Source organism: Trichosurus vulpecula, chromosome 4, assembly GCF_011100635.1.
Source record: "Trichosurus vulpecula isolate mTriVul1 chromosome 4, mTriVul1.pri, whole genome shotgun sequence".
Lineage (NCBI taxonomy): Eukaryota > Metazoa > Chordata > Mammalia > Diprotodontia > Phalangeridae > Trichosurus > Trichosurus vulpecula.
In genome coordinates this window covers 317000423-317016002 of record NC_050576.1, presented here as the reverse complement: position 1 = coordinate 317016002, position 15580 = coordinate 317000423, and the positions used below count along the sequence as shown (strand labels likewise).

The following is a 15580-nucleotide window of genomic DNA, read 5'->3' as shown; positions in this document are numbered from 1 at the left end:
CAGCAGTTTTTGTCAGATGTGAACTCTTTGCCCCAGTAGCTGGAAGGGAACACTGTGTTACTGTGATCATTTGCTTCTGTATATTATGTACTTAATCTGTTCCATTGATCAACTGTTCTATTATCAGTACCAGATTATTTTGATGATTACTACTTTTTAGTATAATTTGACATCTGGTACTGGTAGGCTGCCTTCCTCCCCTTTTATTTTCATTGACTCCCTTGATATTCATGACCATTTGTTCTTTCTTTTATTTTTTTTTATTATATTTTATTTATTTATTTTTGCTTGATTATACATATTTATTTAATATATTTAGTTTTCAGCATTGATTTTCACAAAAGTTTGAATTACAAATTTTTTCCCTGTTTCTACCCTCCCCCCACTCCAAGATGGCGTATATTCTGGTTGCCCCATTCCCCAGTCAGCCCTCCCATCTGTCATCCCACTCTCCTCCTATCCCCCTTTCCCTTCTTCTCTTGTAGGGCAAGATAAATTTCTATGCCCCATTGCCTATGTATCTTATTTCCTAGTTGCATGAAAAAACTTTTTTGTTGTTATTGTTGTTTTTGAATGTCTGTTTTTAAAACTTTGAGTTCCAAATTCTCTCCCCTCTTCCCTCCCCACCCACCCTCCCTAAGAAGGCAAGCAATTCAACATAGGCCGCATGCATATCATTATGTAAAACCCTTCCACAATACTCATGTTGTGAAAGATTAACTATGTTTTGCTCCTTCCTAACCTATCCCCCTTTATTGAATTTTCTCCCTTGACCCTGTCCCTTTTTGAAAATGTTTGTTTTTTATTACCTCCTCCCCCTATCTGCCCTCCCTTCTATCATCCCCCTTTTTTATCTTCTTCCTCCTTCTTTCCTGTGGGGTAAGATACCCAATTGAGTGTGTGTGGTATTCCCTCCTCAGATCAAATCCGATGAGAGCAAGATTTACTCATTCCCCCTCACCTGCCCCCTTTTCCCTTCCTATAGAACCACTTTTTTCTTGCCACTTTTATGCGAGATGATTTACCCCATTCTATCTCTCCCTTTCTCCCTCTCTCAATATATTCCTCTTATCCCTTAAATTGATTTTATTTTTTTAGATATCATCCCTTCATATTCAACTCACCCTGTGCCCTTTGTGTGTGTATAATATTTATGTGTATATATGTATATATGCACATGTGTATACATATATAGACACACATACATATATATGTATATACACACACATATACATATATACATATTCCTTTCAGCTACTATGATATTGAGGTCTCATGAATCATACCCATCATCTTTCCATGTAGGAATGTAAACAAAACAGTTCAACTTTAGTAAGTCCCTTATGATTTCTCTTTCTTGTTTACCTTTTCATATTTCTCTTGATTCTTGTGTTTGAAAGTGAAACTTTCTGTTCAGCTCTGGTCTTTTCACTGAGAAAACTTGAAAGTCCTCTATTTTATTGAAAGTCCATATTTTGCCTTGGAGCATGATACTCAGTTTTGCTGGGTAGGTGATTCTTGGCTTTAATCCTAGCTCCATTGACCTCCGGAATATCATATTCCAAGCCCTTCAGTCCATTAATGTGGAAGCTGCCAGATCCTGTGTTATCCTGATTGTTTTTCCACAATATTCAAATTGTTTCTTTCTGGCTGCTTGAAGTATTTTCTCCTTGACCTGGGAGCTCTGGAATTTGGCGACAATGTTCCCAGGAGTTTTCTTTTTGGGATCTATTTGAGGAGGTGATCTGTGGATTCTTTCAATTTCTATTTTACCCTCTGGCTCTAGAATATCAGAATATCTAGAATATCTCCTTGATAATTTCTTGAAAGATGATATCTAGGCTTTTTTTTTTGATCATGGCTTTCAGGTAGTCCAATAATTTTTAAATTATCTCTCTTAATTTCTAATATCTCTATCTATATCTAATTTCTTAATATCTCTATCTTAATATTTCTCTGATTGCTTAGATATCCATTCATTTGTGTGAAGTTTTTTGTAATTGTGTTCATGTAGTTCCCTTGTGTGTCTTGGCAGCTAGACTACCAAGTATTTTATATTGTCAGCAATTATTTTAAATGGAATTTCTCTTTCTATTTCTTCCTACTAGGTTTTGTTGGTAATACACAGAAATTCTGATGATTTATGTGAATTTATTTTACATTCTATAAGATTGCTAAAGATGTCAATTGTCTTAATTAGTTTCTTAGTCTTTTCTCTTGGTTTCTTCTCTAAGTATGCCATCATAACATCTGCTAAGAGTGATTCTTTTTCCTTGAATTTTATTTTGCTTGTCTTATTGCTATGGCTAGCGTTTCTAGGCTGATATGGATAATAATGGTGATAACAGAAATCTTGCTTTATCCCTGATTTTATTGGAAAGGTTTATAGTTTATCTCCATTATAGGCAATGCTTGCTTTTGGTTTTAAGCTTTTTCTGCATCTGTTGATCTAATAATATGATTTTTGTTGTTTCCATTATTGGATATGGTCAATTAAATTATGTTTTTTTGTTTTAATTATTGAATCAGCCCTGCATTTCTCACATAGATCCAGTCTGGTCATAGTGGATGATCTTTGCAATATATTGTTGTAATCTCCTTGCTAGTGTTTTGTTTAAAATTTTTGCATCAGCGTTCATTAGGGAAATTGGTCCATAGTTTTCTTTCTCTACATTTGCTCTTCCTGGGTTACGTATCAAAACCACATTTGTGCCATAGAAGGAGTTTGGTTGGATTCCTTCTTTACCTATTTTAAAACAATTTATGTACAATTTAAATTTACTGTTCTTGAACTGTTGGGTAGAATTGCTTGTAAGTCCATCTGTTCTTGGGTTTTTTGGTGTGGTTTCTTAGGGAGCCCATTTATAGCATAATCAATTTCTTTTACTAAAATAGGGTTGTTTAAATATTGTATTTCCTCTTCTCCTAATCTAGACAATTTATATTTTTAAAATATTCATCATTTTATTTATGTCCTCAGTTTTATTGATATGTAATTGGGTAAAATAGCCCCTAATATTTCTTTAATTTCATCTTCATTGCTTGTATATTCTCCCATTTTCATTTTTAAGACTAGTAATTTGGTTTAATATAGCACTTGGCCTGGAGTCAGGAAGACCTGAATCCAAATGTGGCCTGACACTTACTAGCTATGTAACCCTGGGCAAGTCACTTTACCCTATTTACCTCTATTTCCTCATCTGTAAAATGAACTAGAGAAAGAAATGGCAAACTACTCCAGTACTTTTGCCAAGAAAAATTAAAATGGGTTCATAAAGAGTAAACAACAAAAAATTTTGGTTTTCTCTTTTTCTTTTTAACAAAATGAGCCAGTGGTTTATCTGTTTTATTGTTTTTCCTCTCTATCAACAATGCGGCTAGCAGCTGCTGTGGGGGTGTAAACCAACAACAACCAGCTCACAGAACGCTGCAAGCCCAGGTCCTTTTGATCTGCTTTACTAAGGAAAGCAACGTTAAGGGGTTAACAAGCTTACTTTAATCCGGCATACAAATACCATTCACTTAGTTCAGGGGGAAAAGCCAGAACCCTGAACTTCAGAGCAAATATAAACAAATTACAAACATCGACAGACAGACCAAATACAATTTATAGTTACCAACATCTGGGTTCAGCTCGGGAGCTCATAACAAAGGCTGGCCCAGAGTCACACGCGCTACCGCTGCTGTGGGTCAGAGCTCCGAAAAAGAGAAAGCCAACCCCTGGTTTTATATCTTTTTCAGGGTCAAGGGTGAATCAATCACACATGGGACTCACCCACATGACCTAAAATCGTCACAAAGAGGCAACTTAAACCCACGTGGTCTAAAAGCCTCTGAGACAAAGTTCTGAGTGTAATTAATTTATTGTTTAGTAGCAATAACAAATAAATTGAGGGCATTAGACTCTGGGTTTATGGAAGACCCCAACTAAGGGTCACAGGGCCCTTTAAATCTAGGTGTGAGTTCTTTCTGATTAACCTGACAGTACATCATGGGAACCTCCCCTGGCAACTATTAGGCAACTTGGATTGGTAGGTGGTTTGGTCTTCAGGTGTGGCTGATTATTCCTTCCCTGAAAGTCAAGGAATGTCAGTTGCTCCATGAGAGACAGCAGCCTCCAAAAGTCTTGGCTTAATCAGGTTCCTTCTGGTTTTGGCTTCCCCACGGGAGACCAAGTCACCCCAAATCTTTAGTAAAGGACAAGCAAGGACACAAGAGTCATCCCTTTGGGAGGGCCTTGCCTCAAACTGGCTTCTGTTTGCTACATAAATTAAAGCTAGGGGCCCTAGCTCCTGCTAGTTAAGAAGCCAATGCCTTGGAGGCTGGCAGTGATTACTCAATTAAGCCTGTCAGAAGTGGGGTCTGCTCTTCAGAAGTAGGTTTTGATGAGTTCACAGAGAAATATTGGCTATTAAATTAAAACAATCTAGTGTTGATTTTCCTCATTTTAAAGTTTTATTCATTTTATTCACACTTTCTTCTATTTTTTCACTCTTTCAAATTTTATTGTTTCTTAATGTCTCCAGGAATCATTCACTTCCACTTGACCAATTCAGATTTTAAGGAGTTTTCTTCAGTGAGGTTCTTTTTGTTTTTTACCTCTTTTATTAAATTTTAATTCTCCATAATTTTGTTGAATTTCTCTAATTTCCAAATTTTTCCTCTATCACTCTTAGTTGGTTTTTAAAATATTTTTTTGGCTCTTTTTAAAATCCCTTTAACTCTTCTGGAAATTCTTCTTGGGCTTGTGTCCATTCTACCATTTTATTTGAGCTTTTGCTTGTAGCTGTTTTCAGGTTTTTTTTATTTTGTGTACTGCGTTTCCTTGTCACTGTAGAAGCTTTTTGTAATCAGATTCTTTTTCTGTCACTTGCTCATTTTTCCAGTCTATTACTTGACTTTGGACTTTATGTTAGAATTGGGCTTTGTTCGCATGTGGGGAGGCATGGCTAGCATGAATTTCTGTAAGGTGGGATCTCTCCACCTTTAGTTATTTGTTGCTTCCAAGGTAATGTGGTCACTCGTCACTCCCTTTCTGTCCTTTGCTGTGATCCTTACATAGATTCCCTCATGACTGAGACGACTACTCTCTGACCTGGAACTGGGTAGTAGGCTATCGAGTTGCCAAATGCTCTCAGATTGTATACTCAGAGTAGCACAATGGCCCCCTTGTCTTTCTGACCAGATGTTCAGTTGATTTACTGTCCTTTTGCATTGTCCATGCCCTTTGCTCTTGAGACTGTTGCTGCAACTGCCTCCTGCGTAAGCCCCACTGCTGGTACATCTTCTATTTCAACCTAAGTGTGTCTCCCTGCATCCTTTCCCATACAATTATTTGCAGACCTCTGTTTTTGTCTGTCTAAGCTGCCCAGCACTGGAACAAGGACTGACTTTTTGTGGGCTTTTCTGCTCAGAATTCACTTTGGTGTCTGTGATCATTTTGTAGGAGGGGTTTTGGGGAAAATTTTGCAGTTTTGACTCTTTACTCTGTCATCTGTATAAAGCTAGTGTTCAAATCAAGTTTTCTGTGGGGGGAAGATAATAAGCATTTATATAGTGACTACTCAGTGCTGGGCACTGTGCTAAAGTACTTTTTAACAAATGTTACCATATTTGATCCTCATAACAATCTTTCTAAGTAGGTGCTATTATTATTATTATCTCTTTTTTATAGTTGGTGAAGCTTTGGCAAACAGAGGGCAAGTGACTTGCCCACATAGCTCTTAAGTTTTTGAGGCTAGATTTGAACTGAGGTCTTTCTGATTCCAGGGCCTGTTACTCTATACTATCAGCTACCTCTTGATTCCAGGTCTGGCACTGTATCCTGTATGCCACTAGCTACCTTAATATGTGATTTTAGATACTTTGTTATTTTTAAAGTCTCTGTCAAATCTGTTTAATTTCTTTTGGATCCTCCAGATTCTAGCCACGTGTCCACAAAGGAGTTTGACCACAAACTGACCACTAGCCATTGAATTATTACAGAATCTGTTTCTAACTTTTTTTTTGTCTAAAATAAACAGTCTTTGGTGTTTGTAAATACTTGATATTTATAAGTAAGTGTCATTTGAAAATACTTTTAAAGTTTCAATGCAATTTTCCTCTTCTATTTAGCTAAAGGACACAAAGTCAGCAGATCAGAAAACGACATTGCTCCATTTTCTAGCTGAAGTATGTGAGGAAAAATATCCAGATATCCTGAGTTTTGTTGATGATTTGGAGCATATAGACAAAGCTAGCAAAGGTATGTATCGCTGCATTAAACCTTTGATTTTTCCTGAGTGGTGTTGATCATTAAGAACTGTTAAATGATAATCAAATGTAATGGGTGAAAGATGTCTTTAAGAATTTATGAAAAAATGTTCATCTTTGTGTCTATGAACAACTTATTTTAAGATTAGTGTTAAATTGTATTTGTCTTTATTATGAGAGTGGGAACTAACAGTTATGTTCACTGTCTTAGGAAACTCACTTGCCATTGATAAGAGAATTTCTTAGTCCATTTCCTGCTATCCTCCTTGCTACTTGATGCCCTGTTCTTTTATTTTTAGGACTGAATCTTTTGTTCTTTTTTTTTTTTTTTTTGATCCCCTACCTTTGTTGTAGATTCCTACAGATCCCTTGCCTAGACCTCTTCCTACTTCCTAGTTGCTTGAGTGTTCCCTTGCATGTGAACGATAGCATAGCAACTGCCCAACCACCTCATCCATTTTGCTTTCAAGAGCTGAATAGGGTTGTAAGTCCTTAGAGGAGCTCAGGACTTAACCCAATAATCCTCCTTCTTCCCCCAGCTTGTATTCCCTTTCCTGCTTCTCGGAACTTGTAATAAAAGTGTCAGTTGTTAAATTAATAAAGTATGAAACTGAATTTTGGTTATACCACTGTACTTCAAAGATACCTGAATAGTCAATGTGAGTACTCCATTTAGTGATGCAAATTACAGCCCTCTACAACTTAATACGTTTTCCTAAAGAGTTGCTATGGCTGAAGAATTTATCTTAGTTTGGTCAATATAAAGATGGATGTCTGAACTTAGCCAGGCTAGTTCTGAATGAAAGAAACACAATCAGTCACTGGATCCATATTTCAGTGTTTCCAGCTTGAGCCCTGCCAGACCTTGCACTCAGTAGTACAGGTTTCCAAGATTCAGGGTTGCGTTCATATCAGGGTGAGCAATTGTCTCTAATTGAAGGTACTAGTACAGAATTTTAAAAACACATCACAAATGACCACCATTTTAGTACCTAAATACTGACCTGAGATAGAGCCATAGTAGAAATTCATTCCTCTCAAAAATCTACATTCTACTGTTTTTGCATGGTACAAAGCTAATAAATTGCCAAGCTAATAAATTCATAGAACTTTCCAGGTTGAAGATGAGAGAATTAAAGAAAAAAAAGTAAACTATGCATCTTTGATATAGGACATAAAATAGATATAGAAATTGTTGATCAAAGTTATCAAGATATCTTGTTAACTAGAGTGTTTCACCTATGAGTATATGTGTGTATTCCTTATAGAAGAGTGGTTTTGTTTTTCGTCGATAGCCTTTCTAATTGGAGTATATATAGTTACAGTATTTGTCCTGTATTAAGCAAATTGCATTTGAGTACAATTTCATGAAGATCAAAACCCTCGAGAGTAGGACCAACTCAAGTGCCGCCTGAAAATAGGCCTATGCACGTTTTGAAACATAAGCTACTGTTTGTAAATCTTAGACTATTTAAATGTATCACACCAGTACTGTTAATACTGTGCTAAAACCAGATTTAGCTGAATGACAAATAAAAATGTTAAAATAATAAATATCTTAACATTTTTCTTGGAGAGAGTTTCTTTTTTGTTGTTGTTTGCTTGTTTTTTCTTAATTCTTTTTACTTTTTAGTTTACAATATTCAGTTCCACAAATTTTTGAGTTTCAGATTTTCTCTCCCTCCCCACTTTTTACCCCCCAGAGACACTTTCAATACAGGTTAAGACCTTCCACTGTTGGTGAAATTTTACCTGACCTAAGTCTTCTGTTTTTAATTTATTAATCCTATGTCATTATATCTCATTTATAATAAGCTAATGACTAATATGTATGAGAATAAAGACACTGTACATCCAGGAGTGATGACTAAGTGAAAGCAATGTAGGTTTAAGGTTACTTTTTAGTATCATGGTGATGACAAAAGATTTTAATTTGACTTAATGTATTTAATGTCCTGCGTTCAAATACTAAGGGCTCTCTGGACTGTGCGTGCACAGCTGGCCTGTGGTATTCTAAGTCTTTTAGTTACAATTGTATAGGTTTAGAATCCAGGTTGCTCTTATGGCTTTTTTATTCTTTGTTACTGGTTAGCAAAACTCATATTGTTTTTTGATCATATTTTGTACTTTGTAAAACTATAAGCTATAAAAACTCACTCTTGACAGATAAAATGAATTATACTCTGATTATATATGGTCATTAGCAACAACAGTAACACATAGCTATCATCTACATAGTACTTTAAGGATTTCTAAAGCCTTTTGTATATGTTATCTCATTTAATTCTTGCAATAACCATGGCAAGTAGGTATTCTTATTAACCCCATTTTATAGGCGAGGAAACTGAGTTGGGCGGTTTACTGACTTGTCCAGGGTTAAGCACTTAGTGTCTAAGCAAGGTTGTGATGAATGTAGATAATTTTTATAGACATTGTTCACTCAATTTCTTGGGTGTGATGCCTTTCTTAGCACACGTCTAGGTAGAAAGAGTCACCTGTGTTTGTACTAGGGGGTTTAAGTTTGTTTATTAATTAGTTACCGCGAAGTGGAGATTATTCGTGGAGTTCTTTCTAATTGTTGTAATCCTGTGTTTAAAGATTTGTTCTGTGATATATATGTAAATTAATGTATATAATTATATATCATAATGTTATATGTAACATATAATATTGCATATTATATATATCTCTAAATGAATAGAAGTATTCATTTAATTAGTGCAGATACTACTGAAACACACGTGATTATTAAATGAGTAAGGAAAACAATTCAAAAGACAAAGTGAATACCCTTTTCAACTATACAGATTGCAACACATTTGTACCTGCTAATCCAATACAACTCTTTGTTTCAAAAAAAATATTAAATTATGAACTTAGCTTCACAATTACGCTAAGACTAACAATGAAGCAAAACTTGATTGAACACTTAAGTAAAAGAAAATAGTTCTTGTCCTAAGAAATAACACTGCTTATTTAGTAATTGGCACAGAATTGTACTCAGTCAAAACTTGAATGTGTTCTTTCTGGAAATATTTTGTGAAAGGAAAACATGAAACTAGCCAAGCTTTCTTGATATTTGAAGAGAAACATAGACCAGTTGATTTTTTAAATGAAAATTTCTTGAAATTAAAAAACCAAAATAGTTCCTTTTGAAACTATTTGTAACATAAGGGCTTCATATAACTGTCCTCAGTATTGTTTTCAGCAAGAAACCTTTTTTGACAATAATTAAATCAAAATAATTAAATAATTTGTTTTCTGGTGCTTGAAGTCACATTATTTCAATGTAAGGATAGAAAAAATGAAACAGAAGTCATTAATTATGTTCAGTTTTGACAATTTTTTGTATTTCTTATACACAGATATTTCAGTGGAGAAATAATGTGGCAGAATGAATGGTATATAGCTCTTGGTGTAAGGAAAGCCTTAGTTTCAAGTCTTGGCCTCTAGCACACAGAAGTTGCTAATGATGGCCATGCTATTCCACTTCTCAGTGTTTTCAAGTAACTGAATATTTAAGTTCATTCAAAGAGGTCTGTGTCAGTGGGGGAATTTTCCACGCAATAAATTTTCTGTAATGAGGAATGTGTGCCCTCTCACCCCCGCAACACACTTTAGTACATTGATTTGTGCCCTTAACAAAGTGAATACCCTCTCCAACTATACAGATTATAACGTATCTGTACCTGTTCATCCCATGCAACTCTTGTCTGTGTCCGCTGAGAATCCTCCCTGTAGCAGAGCAACCCAACAGGCCAAGTGCTTTCCTCTCTAATTCTTGATATTACCTGATGAAAAATGGAGCATAGACACAATACCCCTTTATTTACGCTTTCATTACATTGGCCAGCCTTTCTCCTTTTCTGTTCATGTTTCTTTTTTATGACAGCAGTATCCTCCATACAACTTGACATTGTTAACATGTTTCAGCCTACACATACATCAGAGCTGTCCAAAATGTGGCCCCCAGTGTGATTTATGCAGCTCACCTACAAACATAGAAATTTACATAAATGCTTCAGTAAATGAAGCTGAGCTACCACAGAGCTCTCACTAAAATGGCAAATCAAAACATATTGTCTATGTTTCAATAAAAACCTAAAGTCGGACAGCCCTGCTCTGTATGATAATAAATCATTTATTCTTCAGAGTCAGCTTTCACAGTTATTAATTTCTTCTACTTTTTTTGTGTTAGTTTCCCTAGAAACATTCTCTGTTGTACAGATTTTCTTATTCAGTCTGTTTTGGCAGGTAGCTCTCAAGACCATGTTTATGTGTATGGGATAACAGATGCTCTTTCTGTGTTTTGCAGGGAGCCCTTTACTATGTGTTTGGAATGTAATTATGCTACCTTAGACACCATTTTCTCCCCTTAGAGCAGATTTTTAATACAGAATTTTGTATTATAGTATTTTCCAACTAATGAATGAATTGAGATTTTGAAGATGTGGATGAAATGCTTTTGATGCCAACATGGAATGTTTGCTTATGAGCATTTAGTGTGCTCTTACATTATATTTTAACACTGAAGTGTTTCCACATTTGAAGTCTCCTCAGTGAGCTATTATGAATTAGAAAATACCTCTGTATTTGAAAATAATATCCTGGTCGTTAGATACTTCTCGAGATCAGCAGGAGGAACTTTCATTTCAACTAATGAGCTTATGACAATTTCCAAAGATCTACTTCATTAGGACTGCTTCTTTTTGAAGATATGATAGCTTATAACTTTCTATTAGTGTTTTGTTGAAAAATGTTTTGGATCTTTATTATATCTCCATATGTCCCTGTGTTTCCTTTTTTACAGATGAGAGGTGTAGGAATTACCATCTTCCTTTTCCCCACCTTGTGCAAGAAGTTAAGTTAAATTGATTCTTATCTTATTCAGGCTTTTCTATTTACAACAGTTAAAAAACAAATAGACTTTAATCCATTATGAAATTGGAATATCTCATTCTTTAAATAAAATATAGAAGCAAAATTACTGATATTTGCTAAATTAAAATTCTGTAACAAAGTTATATTCTATTGCATATTACTTTATCCTAGTCACATCCTTATTAGATATTCTCAGCATTCCCTAGGAGTTAGATCATGACTGTCATATTTTCACAGCCTTGAGCTCTTAAATTGGCATTGATTAGTGAATGCTTTCTATTTTCTTCTTGTGCCTTTCTGAGACAGGTTCAATTCAAAACCAACCTAGCTTTAGGCCATTGCAGTGGCCCAGCAATTTACCAAGGGTCATTCTTTATGTCAGTAGCTCTTAATTTTTCTTTTCTCTTTCCTTTTCCTGGATCTTTTTTGAGGGTGAAAAAAAATCTTAACTCTTCTTTCATTACAAAAGAATAACTCCTGTTCCTCTGTTAAAGTGCCCTTCGATTAATTACATCCTCCATCATCTGACCCTTTTCAGATCTGAATGATTTGGGTACCACATCTTAGGGTTCTCAATGGAGTATAAAGAGCAAATGGATGAGAAGAAACTTGATTTTAATTCTTTTAGAAGGTAGTTTTGTACTTCCTTTGTTCACATCTCCTCTTCTTTATTTAGCCTGTTGATGATCAACTTTGTTTGAAAAATTGAAAGTAAGGTCCAATTATTTTGTTTCTTTTAGAAGTTGGCAATTATAGCAGTTGTTGTGGGATTACAGCATTGTTTAATACCCTCAATCTATTGGCCAAGTTTAGTTAAAGTATCCTTCAGCTTTTTTGTTTTTAATCAATTCTGCTTGAGTATTAGTTTATCCAACACTTATATTTAGCACCCATATATAAACACTCTCCACATGGGGACCACTAGTGTTCTAAAGAGCGCCTTGATAGTTGCTGCTCTGGGTCTAACTTCTGTACCTTACTTGTGAATAAAATTGTCTTCTAGAATCTTGTTTACATCATTGTCATACTAATTTTTGCAACCATCTAATTTGACACACTAATTTCCTTACTATTTAATATTTTTAGCTTTTGGAAATATCCGTATATACATATATATGTCTTTTGTCAAACATTTTTCACACACACACACACACACACACACGCATGAGAACTTCTATTCATTCAAATTCATTTGGATGTTCTTTATATCCCATTTTCTTATAGCAACTAGTTCCTTTTATCTCACCAAAATGCTTACATATACAGTAGCATCTTCTGAATTTTAGCTCCCCACCACCTCACAAAATCTAACAGAAGTACCTCTCTGAATCCCGAATATTTGCCTTTTATTCACCTACTGAGTTTCCTTTGAACACTAAATTTCCAGGTGGCTACCACCTGGAAATTGCATAGAGTTTGAAATTTTCAAATGAATCTATGCTATAATGTGCAGTGATATTTTTCAGAGGCTCAGTTAACCTCCTCATGCTATACCTTCAAAAAATACTAATTAAAAACTTATTAGCAAGTTGAATCTATTTTATGTATTCAATATTAGTATTTCTGATGTTATGTTTTGTTTTATAATTACAGAGGCAAAATATGAAAATATTAATTTTAAAATGGCATTAACATCTAGAGACTTGGGTCAGATGGAATAAATACAATGTATAGCTAATTTAATTTGCTAGATTAATATATAACTAGATTAATTTGATTGGGAGAAATAGAATTCATTTAATTTTATCAAACATGTATATTCTTATTCATTTTCTATTTATATTTGAAATAAAATTCCTCTTATAGTTCGACAAGCATCTATTAACAGCATACTTGACGATAGGGAGTGAGAGTGTTCTAGAGCTTCAGAGGATACAAAGACAAGAATCAACAGTGTCTTTCCCAAAGCTTCTGTTCCCCACTGGAATCATCTAGCCCTTCTACCTTCCTCTTTTTCAGAGAAGTCTGAGTTTCAGTCAAGCTTTTGCAACTTCCTTGCTGTAACTCCTGTCGTTCATTATAATGGTGTTTAATTTTTCGACTTCACATTTGATCCAAAGTGGGTTTTAGTGTGTTTACCTTCTTGCTCAGAGATAGATGGCCCAAAATTTGCTTTATGCTCTCTCTTTAGGGTTCCTGTAGTACCTCCAATTTATTTACTTCTCAAGTAAATATTACTTCTCAAGTAAAGTTTTTGATGGATGATTAATTGTTTATTTTGTTCTCTTTGCTTCTTTGACTCCTCTTGTCCATTTCTTCTCTCTCCTCATGTCATGACATGACAATATTTTGGACTTGGTTGGAGGTTGGGGGTGGGAGCAGGATGTTGTTATTAATAACACAGAATCAATGACTACTTGCTGCTTATGTTATAGAGATGCCTTTGGGGTATATAGTTCATAATATTTTGCCAATAAGACTATATCTAACTTTAAAATCCTCCAATTCTGTGATGACATCAAAACATAAAATAAGCATTTTCTTAAAATAACTTTTAAGCTTTTGAATAAAAGCACTACAAAACTTTCAAAGTATAGCTGCATGGAGAATAGTACTGTATAGGCCGGTAAGTGACATGGTAGATAAGAGTATTGGGCTTAGATTCAAGAAAACCTGAGTTTGAATTATGGACAAGAGAGTTGTGTGACCTTGGGCAAACCCCAGCCTCTTTCAGCTTCAATTTCCTCATCTGTGAAATGAGGATTAGTATGGCAGGATTGTTTGCAAATCTTTAAGTTTTATATTAATTGGCTATTATTATTATTATTATTGCTAGCTATCATTATTGGCTTTTTATTGTATTTCTTAAATGAACACTTGAATAAATATAACATTTTTTTTTATTTCTAAAGGGAATTTTGAGTTGATAGTTCCAAAATAATATATAACCAAAACCTGAGAGCTGAGATATATCCTTGTTTGTTGTTTAGCTAATTGTGTTTAAGCATGCTTAACCAGTATTTCTTTCCCATTTATCTTATTCTTCTCCCTTAAAATTGAGACAATATATTACTACTGAAAGAAATATTTTAAAATTAATAATATGGTTAATAATTTAATAATGTATTTAATTTACTTTTCTTTCTGCTCAGAGAAAGGAATAAAAGTAGAAATAATGTTGTTGGCATTGGGGGAAAAAATCTGTCTCTGTAGCCTAATTAGATTCTCTGCCTCAAGTCTCTCTCCACTCCAATCCATTTTTCAATTGGCTGTCAAAACAATTTTCCTAAAGGTTAGGTCTACCCCATGCCATGTAATTTTTAATAACATTCAGTGGCAGGAGAGGATTCTGGGAAGATGGTGGAGTAGGTCAGAGAGCTTTTGGCTCTCCAAATTTCCTTGACAAAAAAAGACAGGACATTACATTACCTCAGAGGGAATATAGGGCCAGCAAAAGTTAGGGTTAAGCAGTTATTCTTCTTGATAACTTGTGAAGACTTCTGCAAAGAGCAGATCTCCTTGGGTGAGATTCAGCCTGAGTAAGGAGCAAATACCTCACTCTGCAAAATCAACAAACAACAAGCCCTGGGGGCAGCTGGCTTGGGAGATAGCCTCAACCTTAGAAACGGTCATCTTTTGGACATCGTTGGGGTCTGATGGCCGAGTAGGAGAAGATTGAAGCACCTTCCACTGTTGAGGGATGCCAGGCACAATTGTGCTGACTAGTCATGTCCCAGGCTGCAGCTGCAGGAGAGAAGGAGCTAGCACACACCTGTGAGTGCAGCAGCAGTAGCTGCTGGCTGTGGCCAATTGCAGGAGAGCAGAGTCCCTTGTTTCATTTCTAGGGCAGAGAGGACAACTGTAGTTTGCAGCCACCTGAGGTACCACAAGGAAAAGATCATTTGCTGGACAGTATGATTAGGGGCCATAGCTGAGGCTTACTAGTGGAGAGGAGAGGCCAAGTTTGAGCCTTGGGCAGATCTCAGAAAATAACAGGAAAAGAAGATCTGAGACTTGGGGTATCATTCCCCATACCTTGGGACTATAACTTGATTACACTAAAAGCTGCAAAAAGCAAAATAAAACAAAAAAAAAATAAAAATGAGTAGGCAAAGTAGAAAGAACCTAATCATTGAAAGCTAGCATGGGGATAGTGAAGATCTGGTTTCATATTCAGAGGAAGAAAACAGAGCAAAGAAAGCCACTCCTTTTTCAATGAGAAATGTCAAGTGATCCCAAGCACAAAAAGAGTTACTGGAGGAACTTAGAAAGTACTTTAAAATAAAATAGGAAAGATGGAGGAAAAATTAGGGGAAAAAAAAGCAGCCCAAGAAAATCCATCAACTTGAAATAGAGAATCAAAAACTCAAGGAAGAAAATAATTCCTTGAAAACTAGAATTTGGCAAAAGGAAGCTAATGCCATTCTAAGACCTCAAGAAATAATAAAACAAAATTGAAGGAATGAAAAGACAGAACAGAATGTGCAACATCTCATCAGAAGTTGGA

The 15580-nt window shown here is 35.2% G+C and overlaps 1 protein-coding gene across 1 annotated transcript in view; it reads left to right on the top strand.

The window, feature by feature from the left end:
* DIAPH3 (diaphanous related formin 3) overlaps positions 1–15580 on the top strand; it is a 335408-nt gene that overhangs the window by 133539 nt on the left and 186289 nt on the right. Inside the window, exon 16 of the mRNA XM_036755144.1 lies at positions 6115–6244. Coding sequence (XP_036611039.1) covers positions 6115–6244 — 130 coding nt within the window. The remainder of the gene's footprint in view (positions 1–6114; positions 6245–15580) is intronic.